Below are 13,118 nucleotides of genomic sequence, written 5' to 3' on the forward strand. Positions count from 1 at the left end.
TGGAGGAATGTAAATAGCTTAAAACCATATCCTGCAGGTGCTAATGTAATCACTACCAGAAGAGACTGAGCTCCTACACTTCCCATTCCTGCTAGTCAGCTCCAGATATTCAACTGCAATGTAAGATTAGATACCAATGAAGAGAAACTTAGGAGACATTCCAAGTCTGGGGACAACATCTGGGGTGGGGAGGGTGGGGGGAAGGAAAGAACAGCAGCAAAAAAAAGTAGACTTGAGGAGAATTATATAACTGGTCTTTGGTATCAGACACTACAGCCTGCCCTGAAGTGTTTATTATGATTCTCAGCTGTAGTACCTGCTTCCTTTAATAGCTGCCTTGTGGTGGCCACAAACACTGAACACTGCTGTGGACTAGGAAATTAGTGCCCAGGCAGTCATAGGGACTTGGTGTGAAGTTCTGCAACCCTAAATATCTGCAGGAAGGAAGAGACAAGATAGGAAAGAAAAAAGAAAAGAAAAAAAGAATAGGGCTAAAGAATAAGTTATAATCAAGTTCCTCAGTATTCTTTTTTTGAACTCTTTTCATGTTTAAATCTCCTCTCCTAACATGCAAAAATAAAAGGTTAATAAAGTGCAACAATTTATGACTTGATCAAAGAGACAGGTCTACTTTGCCCACACCACTAAAATGTAGATGAATGACAAAAAGAACAGATGCAACAAGGACTTAGATGGATGACTGGAATTATTTAACTCACAGTACTTTTAAGCCTATAGGCGGGGACCAAACAACTTTATTATGGGCAAAAAACCAGAAGAACTGAAAAAACCTGCACAACTCACCATTTCAGACACCAAGAAAGGCACATAATTCTCATTATAATTTAGGATTTCCTTTAGTTTTAAATTATACTTTGAACTTACAAAAGAAACAAATAAACAGAACAAGAATGAAAACACTGTTGAGTTCAGAAGAGACACTTACGCCCTGTACACCTCTTCCAGTGCTCTTGTCCCACTGTCAGCAGCTCTTTAACTCCATCATCCATTGCTTTGGTGAACCTACCCACTGCGTCACATTTCTGTTCTCTGGGACATATGAAAGAAGCAAAAACAAAAAGCAATTTAGAGAGATGCATTATTCTAACTTGACACAAAACATCCACAGAGCTCTAAATACAAACAGAAGGATGCCACACCAACAGGAAGTTAGATGGCAGAGTTACAGGAGCAGCAAAATTCATGTTCACTAAATAAATATAATTGTTCCAGACTTTTTTTTTATTAAAAGCCGTCAAATTACTAGCAAAATCGTTTCAGCAAATAGCATCTTTTCACTGAAGAACTATTGAACACTGCAAAACTTTAACCCGAGAACTACAGAACAGCCTGATTTGTCCACTTAGAGAAGTTATGGCTTTCAAGACTATAAAAAGAATATTTCATGTTTTATTCAAGTTATCTTATTTGAAAAGGAGCACAAAACATTTGAAGAAAAACAGAAAAATACATCACAACTCCATAGCCAAATAGAGAAATAACATAGTTGAATTAGGTGAATAAACTGAATTTGCACAGTTTTAAAGAAGGAAATGACATCTAACTGACTCCATACTGCTCAGTACAGTACGAAGACTGTTGTGTAGTCCTCTCTAATATCATTACTGTATCTTGATTAGAACAACTAAAATGATGTAAGTGATCTTCTAAGAAATTAATTGGACAAAACACTACATATCTTCCCCAGGATGGCAAAACAGCAACAGTAAAGTAAGGTGACTGCAAAAAGAATGGCCAGACTGTGCTCTCCTCTGTTTAGTTGATGATGGTGTGCATGTCCAAGGCATCAGAATCACCTTGCAGTGCCAAAAGATAAGTTCTCAGCACCACCCAAGCTGCCCACCTCAGCAAGAGACTCTGTTGGAGCTGCACGGTGTGCAGTAGGGGTTTCTCACAAGAACATTAACAGGACTGATGCGGTTGGGTTTAGAAGTGATACAGCAATGCCACTACACACAGTCCGTCCCACTGGTGGTCTTGCCTAACATTACAGAAGTAATGGGCTTCTCGCAAGTGTTCATATCAGTGCTCGCTCTCTCTTGGGTACATCAAGAAGATTTCAAGCCACTTATCTTCAGATACCTAAGATGGAACTCTGTGTCAGACACCTAAAGCCCACATATAAACAGCAGAAAAAAAGCTGTCATCTCAAATAAGATTTTGCAAGCATTTAAATCATATACCTACGGGTATATAATCAGATGTGCCCTCTCCTGGTTCACCTCCTTAGGCTTTTATACCACTGGGACAATTACAGCACATCACTTCAGAAAAGCAGAAAGTTTGAAATCCTCATGTTCAAAGTGAAAGTGATGTATGAACATCCATTCTTTCTGATTAGTACAGAACTGCCACAGCACAGTTGTTATATGCACCTTAAAAAGTACCACAGCACTTGCATAAAGTCCACACTGGGCTATTTCCACTTGTAGGTACACTATTGTTTTTGCTCCTATAAAAACTTCTAGTACTGTCCCACTAGTTTATTCAACAACATATACTGAGTTAATATAAAACTAAAATAGCAAACATAGTATGCATTTCTACACTGTAAAATTTGAAATAGAAATTTGAATAATGTTTTGCATCCAAAATGTTTACTATTTTAGTTTTTATATTAACTCAGTATATGCTGTCTACTCAGATTTATGATATCCACTGTAAAAAAACCCATGCAAATACAAAAAAGCATAACACAAACCAACCAAAAAATACTAAAGCAAACAAACCAACACCTTACATTTCTACCATGTCAAGGTCAGGAGCTTCTGGTTCCATTGTGGAAAAGATCATGACTCCTACAGTTTCATCTTTTTCTGCCTTCCGTTTTCCAGTTTTCCACTCCTTGAGGAAAGACCAAAATAAATAAATAAATAAATAAATAAATAAAAAGAACTGATCATCATTGTTCATCCACTGTTAAGGACGTGCACTTACACACAGAGGAGAACATCTAGGAGAACAGACCACCAACACCTTAAAACCTTTCAAATGAATCACAGAATCACAGAATTGCAGGGGTTGGAAGGGACCTCAAGAGATCATCGAGTCCAACTCCCCTGCTAAAGCAGGTTCCCTACAATATGTCACACAGGTAGGCATCCAGACAGATCATTAATATCTCCAGAGAAGGAGTATCCACAACCTCTTTGGGCAACCTGCTCCTGTGCTCTGTCACACTCACCATAAATAAGTTCTTCCACACGTTAGTACCAAACTTCCTATGTTCAAGTCTCAGGCCATTACTCCTTGCCCTGTCGCTACACACCACCAAGAAGAGCCCAGCTTCATCCATTTGCTGTCCACATCCCTTCAGTATTTATAAAAATTTCTCAGATCCCCTCCCAGACTTCTCTTCCCCATGCTGAACAAACCCAGGTTACTCAGCCTTTTCTTATATGGGTGATGGTCCAGGCCCTTTATCATCTCTGTGCCCCTCCACTGAACTCCTTCTAGGAGATTCCTGGTTTTTTCGAACTGGGGAGCCAAAAACTAAATACAGTAGTCTAAATGCAGCCACAACAAGGTAGAGGGGGAAGATTCTCTCTCTTAATCTGCTGGCCACGTTCTTTTTAATGCACTTCAGGATAACAATGGCCTTCTTGGCCACAAGGGCACACTGCTGGCTCACTGCCAATCTGTTGGTCACCAGGACTCACAGGTCCTTCTCCATAGAGCTCACCTGCAGCAGGTTATCCCCTGGCCTGTACTGACACATGCAATTATTCCTCCCCAGGTGCAAGACTCTAAACTTGCCCTTGTTAAACCTCATCAGGTTCCTTCCTGCCCAATTCTTCAGTCTGTTCAGGTCTTGTTGAATGGTAACACAGGCTGCCAGTGTATCTGCCAATTCTTTCTATCATCAGCAAAGTTGCTGAGGGTGGATTCTATCCCCTCATGCAAGTCATTGATGAGGATGCTGAACAAGACCAGACCCAGCACTGAACCCTGGGGAACACCACTAGTTAAAGGCCTCCAATCAAACTCTGCACCACTAATGACAGCCTCTGAGTTCTGCTAGTCAGCCAGTTCTCAATCCACCTCACTGTCCACTCACCTACCCCACATTTTTAAAGTCTCATAACAAGGATGCTGTGGGATATAGTGTCAAATGCCTTATTGAAGTCAAGGTACACAACACACAATGCTCTCCCCTCATCTACCCAGCCAGTGATGACAACATAGAAGACTGTGGTTGGTCAAGCATGATTTTTCTTTGGTGAATCCACGTTGACTACTCCTGATAACCTTCTTCTCTTCCAACCACACAGAGCTGGCATCCAGAACAAGTTGTTCCATCACCTCTCCAGGGATAGAGATGAGGCTAACTGGCCCATTGTTTCCTAGATCCTCCTTCTTGCCCATTTTAAGGACTGGAGTGATATTAGCTATCCTCCAGTCTTCAGGCACCTCTCCTGTTTGCCAAGACCTTCCAAAGATGACAGACAGTGGTTCAGCGATCACCTCTGCCATTTCTCTTAGCACATGCAGGTGCATCCCATTGGGGTCCATGGATTTGTGTGCCCTGATTTTGGCTAGTCACTTCTGACCAGATTCTCCTCAAACAACGGAAGTCCTCCTTTACCCAGATTCTTTATCTTACCTGAGGGGTCCAGGATTCCTGAGGGCTAATCTTAGCATTAAACACTGAAGCAAAGAAGGCATTCAGTATCTTTGCCTTCTCAGTGCCCCCTGTCACAAAGGTACCCATCTCATTTAAATAGGAGACCCACATTTTCACTAGTCTTCCTTTTACTGTTAACACACTTCAAACAAACAAACAAACAACAAACAAAAAAACACACCTTCCTTGTTAACCTTTACCTACTTGGGAAGGTTTAATTCCAAGAGGGCCTCAGACTTTCTCAACGCATCCCTACAGTGTAACAACGAAAGTTTCGGTTGGGCTTAGGCTTCTTCAAGAGTTTTTACCCTTTTGCTTGAGCACTGTTTTCTAGATTTTGTGGTAAAAAGGCCCTTTTGTATGCTACTGAAAAGCAGTATAAAGGCAATTTATATTCAGCTGTATGTGCACATGTGATATGGCTGATATCAGAAGCTGCTCAAAGTGATCATAAGACTGTTATGTAATTGTCATACTGAGCTCTTATTGGAAACAGAAGAAAAAATTCCAGATGCTCTGTTTATATTAGCCTGTAAGTTAGGTTCTAAGAGCCAGTGATTAACTAACATGATTATAAAACTCACCACTGTCCATTCAAATAGCACTTAATTGGGACTGCAGTTATTATGTTAGTAAACCCTTTATTTCAGAATAATCAGGTTGGAATAGAGTTCAGGTCTGTAGTCCAACATCCTACTCAGAAAGGGTCAAATGTGACCTTAGTTACTGAGGGCTTTATTCAACCTGGTCTTAAAAACATGCAACAATCATTTACTTTTTGAGGAGTCAATGTGAATTTAGTATGAGTATGTGGTGAAAATAGCAGCCTTCCTATTCACTTCCACATCAGCAGATACTTGATATCTAAATTATCAACAGAGCTTGAGCTCAATCATGAATAAAATATTATTTACTAAAGGTGAAGATATCAATCTCCCCAAAAGAAACCCATAAGTAAATGAAGGGAAGGGATAGGGAGGAAATCAGAAAGCTTGGTATACTGGGTCAGGCTACAGCATAATCCTATTACAACTGATTGCAGTGAAAACCATATCTGGGGATTTTTGTTTGTTTTTAAATATAGTACAGGATGAAAAACATTCTAGTTCTGCAACAAAACAGTTACTACTGTTAGCAAGACAGTACCAATCAGAGGACTGCAGCAAGCCTGACAGAGATGGATAAGGGAAAAACCCCAAATGATTTCTTGGGTGTCCTGCTGGAGGACACAAACTGGCCTTAGATTGGCAGCAAAGCTACCTTCAAGAGTGTATCTGTTAGAGTGGCATAGAGTACTTCACAAAAGCAACTTTACATCGTACTTTAACATGTGAGGTTACAGTAAGGTAACAACAGGTTACAGATCCTTGCTGCTGCCCACAGGGAGCAGACAAATGAGAAGACTATGGAGTGCAATTCTTACTTTGAAGGGGGAATGGTGGGTGTGTGGGGAAGGTGGGGGGGAGGGAACAACTCCTCAATTCCAGCCATTTCCTACCTTCTCATCTCGGAAATTGAGAAATTGCTGGAAAACTTCACTTTCTGAAACAATAGGATGGCGACACATCCTTGTCATCCAAGCTTGCAGCCTCTCCATACGCATTTTGATAAATTCTTCTTCAAAGCGCCCTGTTATACAGTGAACAGTAATTGTTTTATTTCCATTTCAGTAATCGGCTTTTCTTTTTTATATTTATGTATATATGCACACACACACACACATATACATACAAACACACACTAGACACCCACACACAGAATCTGTAATTTTTCTTTTGAGTTGTTAAATAGAGGCAGAACTTACATGGAGTAAACATTAAGGTAACTAATCAGAAAAACTCCAGATCATAGTACTGGATATTGCTCCTTTTAAAGACAGTTAAAGATAGTTATAAGAACATAAACCTCACCCACAGTTCAAATCACTTTTTGGATAAAAGAGATTAATAAACTTTTGGATGGAGAAATTAAGATAGCTAGATGATCCAAGACAAATCAGGCATGGACTTGGAATGCATATGTTTTTCTGATACAGTCCACAGAATTCTTGGCAGGGCTCTACAAAGTTAGAGGAAGATGAACTACCTACTTCCAAGCACATCATATCCTAAGTAACAAAGCACATGTATTTGAGTGGTCCGATTTCAAACAGCAGATTTTATTTTTATGGTTGTGAGCAAATGAATGTGTTTGACAAAACAGAAGTCTCAATAAATCTTCTGTATGAACTGGTTATAATGCATATATGACCCAGTAATTGATTTTTTTTTTGTCAGTTAGATTACAGCACCAAGTAACCAAAAAAAAAAATTTTAAAATCAGTAGTGCTTCAGTAATGCATGTTTATAAGAATATTTTAATTTTAGCACAAACTATATCTAAAGAGAATAATATCTTTTAAAAAATGCACTACAGACATCTTAAATGTAGATTGAATAGGATATATTTGAAACAAATGAGAGATTCCTCCAGATAACAAATGTGTATAGTTTCAATACAGTTCTACTATAAAGTTACTGTGGCAGCAGCTTGACAAAAGTGGATTTTTATTTATTTATAAACTGCAAATATGGAAAGTGATAAGCACAATTTGTCAGTGTTTCTTGTAACACTTCAGAAAAAAAAAAAGGGGGAATATTTTTCTTTTTTGGGGGGGCGAGAAGGGAAGGGGAAAAGAGAGAAGGGGAAAAGGGGGGAAGGGGAGGCAGTGGCTTGAGAGAATTTAGTCTCTCCCACAGACTCCAAAAGACAGAAATCCACAGGGAAAATTTAATTGAGATGACAAAGTCCTAAGTATTAAGATACAGTTAAAATGAAATCTAGGGACTCCATCAGGTCTTCTGGTTTCCTTTCAGTCCACAAGCACAAGTTAATCTAAATAGATTGGTGAATTCCAAGTACGAGGCTATCTAAGGGGAGGGGAGGAAGTCACTTCCTCACTTTTCAGTTTCCTCGGCATTTATCCCAGCATTAGCATCAATGCTTAGCTTTCTTCAAACACAATTGAACTGCTGCATTTTTACTGATGCCCACAGCCACATGGTTGGCTACATGCCTGCTTTTGCATACTTGTTTTTGGCTGGTTATCCTAAAGCCTTTATAAAAATTTTACCAGAAAACGTATGTAGAAATTAACGTAAGTAGAAATATGTAGAATAAACATAAGTAGAAATATGCAGATTTTATACAGGCTTACACTCCTTTTCTCACAAACACCCATGTGCCCTTGCAGAAAGGAAGAAAGAGACCAGTGAAAATGCACAGACTGCGCGTTCAATTGTAGTTACTGAATTCATGAGCGCTTAAATTGTGCAATCCCACTTTCCTTCAAGTAAGAACAACTGACTTCCATAGGCTTTGGAGAGTTTGGTCAAGCCGAATGGGCACTGGACTGGAGCACAGTGCTACACAAATGAAATAAACTCTCTAAACCAATTGTGAAATCAAGCAATAGGAGGAATAGCCGCAACATTTTACTTATAGGCAAAAAATAGCTTGTAGGAGAATTCTCCCTTTCCTCTGAGAGCTTTGCAGCAAAGGTCCTACAACATAACACTTTCACAATCAAATACAAAAGAAAATTAAAACAAAAATCTCAAAACAATTCCTCCAGACAAATACAAATGCAATACGTCTGCAAATACAGAGTATAACTAGCTATCTATTCTCTCCAACAGCAAATATCTTCTGTAAGAATAGGGAAATAACAGTAAGTAAACAAACAAAAGAATAATCCACTTTGTCTTGGTTTTAAATCAATGGCCTAGAGAAATAAACTGGAGATACGAAACGATGCTTTTACTGGTGGTGTTTTGTTACAGATAGTTACAGTTTACTATAAATACTTAATGAAAGATTTTTCTTTAATATCTTTTTTAAAGAAAACGGGGAAAAAAAACACCCAAGCAGTAAGACATGACTGAAACTTGAACAAAAATTCTCTCTTTATTTCTCTTCCGGAACTGTCTTGAGCAGAGTCACTACAAAATGGTAGAATTCTCAATTCTTGCTGAAGTCATGAGGAAGGCCAGCAAAATTGCTACCTTGGACTTCTGGAGGGAAGACTCAAGTCTTCTGGCAGGGGAAGTTCCCATGATATTCCTGAAGGAATAGTCCTCAAGGGTAAAGGGGTCCAGGAAGGCTGGATGCTCCTCAAGAAGGAAGTCTTAAAGGTGCAGAAGCAGACTATTCCCCTGTGCCTCAAGATGAGCCGGTGGGAAAGAATAGTGATGTGAATAAACAAGGAACTTTCCCTGAGGAGAAAAATACAATCTGTCTTCTGTGGAAGAAGGGACAGGCAACTCATGGAGAGGACAAAGAAGTTGTTAGGATACGCAGAGAGAAAATTAGAAAGCCAAAAGCCCAGCTTGAACCCAACTTGACTGTTGGGGTAAAAGAGAACAAAAAACTTTTTTACAAATATATCAACAGTAAGAGGAGGGCTAACGAGAATCTCCATCCTGGATGCAGCAGGGAATGTGATCACCTGAGGATAAGGAAAAGGCTGAGGTTTTCAATGCCTTCTTTACATCTGCCTTTAGAAGTCAGAACAGTTTTCCTTGGGGTATTCAACCCCCTGACATGGAAGTCTCAGATGGGGAGCAGAACAAACTCCCTACAATTCAGGTGGAAACAGTTAAGAGACCTACTACTCCACCTGGACTACCACAAGTCCATGGGGCCAGATGGGATCCACTACAGAGTGCTGAGGGAGCTGGTAGAGGTGGTTGCCAAGCTGCTTTCCACCATCTATCAACACTTCTGATCAACTGGAGAGGTCGCAGAGGATTGGAGGCTTGCCAGTGGGATTCCCATGTACAAGAAGGGTTGTAAGGAGGAATGGGGGAACTACAGGCCTGTCAGCCTGACCTCGGTGGCAGGAAATACCTGAAGGGAACCTACACCCACGAGGGGAGTAAACTCTTCAAAAGGGCTGACAACAGCAGGACTAGAGGAAATGGATCCAAGTTGAAGGAGGGAAGATTTAGGTTGGATGTTAGGGGGAAGTTCTATACAAGGAGAGTGGTTAGGCCCTGGAACGGGCTGCCCAGGGAGGTTGTGGATGCCCCGTCCTTGGATGTGTTTAAGGCCAGGTTGGACAGGGTCCTGGGCAACCTGATCTGAATGTGTGTGTTTGGTGGCCCTGCTAGGCAGGGGGGTTGGAACTACATGATCCTTGAGGTCCCTTCCAACCTGGGTGATTCTGTGATTCTGTGATTCTGTGATTCTGTGAAAGGGTAGGGAGTAGGGGGGTAGGAAGGCCCTATAGAGGGATCTAGACAGGCTGGATAGCTGGGCTGAGGCCAATGGGATGAAGTTCAACAAGATCAAATGAAGGATCCTGCACTCTGGCCAAAACAACCTCAGGCAACGCTACAGGCCTGGGGTTGAGTGGCTGGAAGACTGTGTAGAAGAAACAGACCTGGGGGTGTTGGTTCACAGTCGGCTGAACATGAGCCAGCAGTGTACACAGGTAGCCAAGATGGCCAATGGCATCTTGGCTTGTATCAGAAATAGCAAGGAAGTGATCATCCCTCTGTACTTATCACTGGCAAGGCCGCATCTCAAGTACTACAGTTTCAGCCCCTCACCATAGGAAAGACACTGAAGCACTGGAGCATGTTCAGAGAAAGGCAATGAAACTGGTGAGGGGTCTGGAGCACAAACGTTAAGGGATTATTCAGTCCAGGGAAGAACTGGCTCAGGGGAGACCTTATCACTCTCTACAGCTACCTGAAGGGAGGCTGCGGTGAGTGGGAGTCAGCCTCTTCTCCTGTGCAACTAGCAGTAAGACTAGATGGAACGGCCTCAAGTTGCAGCAGGGTAGATTCAGGTTGGATGTTAGGAAATACTCCTCTGAGAGAGTGGTCAGGCACTGGAATGGACCACACAAGGAGGTGGTGGAGTCACTGTCTCTGGAGGTGCTCAAAAAGCATTTAGATGTGCTGAGGGACGTGGTTTAGTGGGAAATGTTGGTGAAAGAGGACAGTTGGACAGGATGATCTTGGAGGTCTTTTCCAACCTCGGTGATTCTATGATTCCTATGAGTCCACAAACAAATAATAAACATTTACCTGTTACTTGCTTGTCTGGAAGAGATGGGATTGGAATGGCTAATCCAAATTTAACCAGGAGACGCTCGTACAACCAATCAAAGTGCTTGTATCTGTGGTTGACAGATCGATTAGTGTTCTGTAAGAGAAACACAACTCTGAATTTTGACAGGCATCTACAGATAGCAACATGAAACAAGCATGACCAGTAAATACGTGGAACTTGAAATAAAACTTATGATGTAGTCTTGAATCTATAGTTGCAGAACTAAAAATGCTAGGAAATAACAAAACTACTCTTTGGGGGAAAACTTGTCAACCATCACATACAACCCTGTAAACAACTTGAATAAACTTATTTATCTGTAAAATGACCCACATTTGTGAAAGAGAAGAGCCTGTTTCAGATACACTTACAGTGCAGGTCAGCTGATACTCAATGTAGCTCTTCAGACCATACATTTTTGAACCTTTTTTGGGATCTGCCACCACACAATCAAATGTAGAGGTAGGATAAACCCACATTGGGCCATAATCACCGATCTGTAAGAAATTGCAAATATTACTGTTTTTAATTGAATACATGACATTGTACCAGCTGCAAACAAGGAAACAAACAAAGAAACAAATACATTCCATTACACGAATGAAGAATATTTTTAAAACACAGTTTCTAATTCTCTTCATTGAAAAGTTTCAGATGCTTTCAGTGAGCCTGAGAATCAGGAAACACAGGGTTTCCTGCAGCTAGATATAATTTACCACAGCTGTATTTAAGTATGTCCGTACATTTTTTTCAAATAACTAAGGAGCAGTGAGTTGTATGTATTATTACCTCCATCATATTTCACTATAATAGTATAGATCTACAACAGCCTGTTATTAGATCAGCAGATGAACTCATCATCATGACTGAATACAGCAAACCTTCACGAACTTCAAGTAACTATCAAGGAAGCTGAGAGAGTATAATACATTCTCTGCCCTCTCTGTTTCAACAAGGCTTGTTTTTCACATTCACAAATAATGCAAGTAAGAAAAACACTATTAAGAATAATTCTGAAAACAGAAGAATGCTTAGAAGAAAAGAGTTAAAACTTAACTCTGAAAAAACCCTCAGTGATACAGGACTCTGGAATGCAGTCCATCATGACTTTAAGTGGTGTATAGTTTCATGATGACACTGACATTTCTAATTAAGCACCAATTGTGTCTGACCCAGATATATTTAACAACTCTGAGACTAAAAGTTAACTTGGGTAAGAAGAGAAGTGGAGAGAATCTAAAAAACGAAACAAAACAAAAAAAAACAATACCCAAAACAAGTCAGAAATCAACCACCACCCCACTTCCTCTCTAAAAATAACCAAATAAAAATCCAGCCAACCCACTAAACAAAAGTCACACCCACACCACACTCACACCCACTCATCTACCTCCAACTTACAATTATGGGAATCTTCTCTTTTGGTTTTGCTAGCTGCTTTGCCAATAGATACTGCTCCATTCCAGGTTTTGCAAATCCAGGAAATCTAAACAAAACGAAGTGATAAATTTACTTTGCATCCCCTTTCAACATGCACAGAAGAAAACACTTAGCATTTCTCAAAAATAGAAAAAAAAAGTTACGACATGGGTTACCAACTATTCACCCTGAAAAAAACCAGAAAAGTTTAGGCTGCTAATCTCCAGCTTTTGTCTGTGTAATACAGGCTCCTTCTTGCATGACGTGCAGCTACTTGTGCCCTGTAGTCCACCAGAGCAAATGTAACAGTAGGGCATGAACTAACTAACATCTGCCACGCCATTCACTGCAGCCTATACTTTGCAGATGCACACATGCATGTACACACGTGCACACCTTTTTGCTGTTTCAGACAATGAGAATTCAATCATCTGAAAGAACAACAAAGTGCAGATTTAAAAAGTACTTCTAAGCATGAGTTAAAATAATTTGTCCTCCAATTAGAAAGAAAAATGCACAAAAATCACTGTAGCATCCTTACGCAAAGGCTTTACGAATGGCAAATAGCAGTTCTCTTTTTTAATTAAGAAGATACTTAGCCCTTCAAATATCTATAATCTACTATTTGCTTGCAGAAACACTACAAGTTTGACATACCTTTCAGGCAAATGCTTTTAAAATTATTTTTATGCAAAATGGGTTTGCAACAAGTAGCTGCCAAACTGATGGAGACGTACTGCAGCATAACTGGACAAAATGTCCACTGATGAACAAAGTCAACCATCTGTGAATGACTAGTCATGAAAAATTTAACCAACAGTAAGTCCAGAAATGAAGAGCTAGTAAAGGCATTATTTGTTTGTATAACATCTCCAAAAATAGTTTTATGATGTACGTTCAGGGTTTCCTGAATCTACATTATCAAATCACATAGAGCCAACACTTAATCCACATA

General features: G+C 40.1%; 1 protein-coding gene across 1 annotated transcript in view; it reads right to left on the bottom strand.

The window, feature by feature from the left end:
- The window catches only part of SNX9 (sorting nexin 9), a 61,481-nt gene that overhangs the window by 15,747 nt on the left and 32,616 nt on the right, over positions 1-13,118 (bottom strand). The window contains exons 7-12 of the mRNA XM_042810358.1: positions 12,146-12,230; positions 11,116-11,241; positions 10,720-10,837; positions 6,144-6,274; positions 2,762-2,865; positions 947-1,050 (exon numbers count right to left, since the gene is read on the bottom strand). Of these exons, the coding sequence (XP_042666292.1) occupies positions 947-1,050; positions 2,762-2,865; positions 6,144-6,274; positions 10,720-10,837; positions 11,116-11,241; positions 12,146-12,230 (668 nt within the window). The remainder of the gene's footprint in view (positions 1-946; positions 1,051-2,761; positions 2,866-6,143; positions 6,275-10,719; positions 10,838-11,115; positions 11,242-12,145; positions 12,231-13,118) is intronic.

Source organism: Centrocercus urophasianus, unplaced genomic scaffold, assembly GCF_019232065.1.
Source record: "Centrocercus urophasianus isolate 14NV4802_14NV808 unplaced genomic scaffold, USGS_Curo_1.0 seq_10, whole genome shotgun sequence".
Lineage (NCBI taxonomy): Eukaryota > Metazoa > Chordata > Aves > Galliformes > Phasianidae > Centrocercus > Centrocercus urophasianus.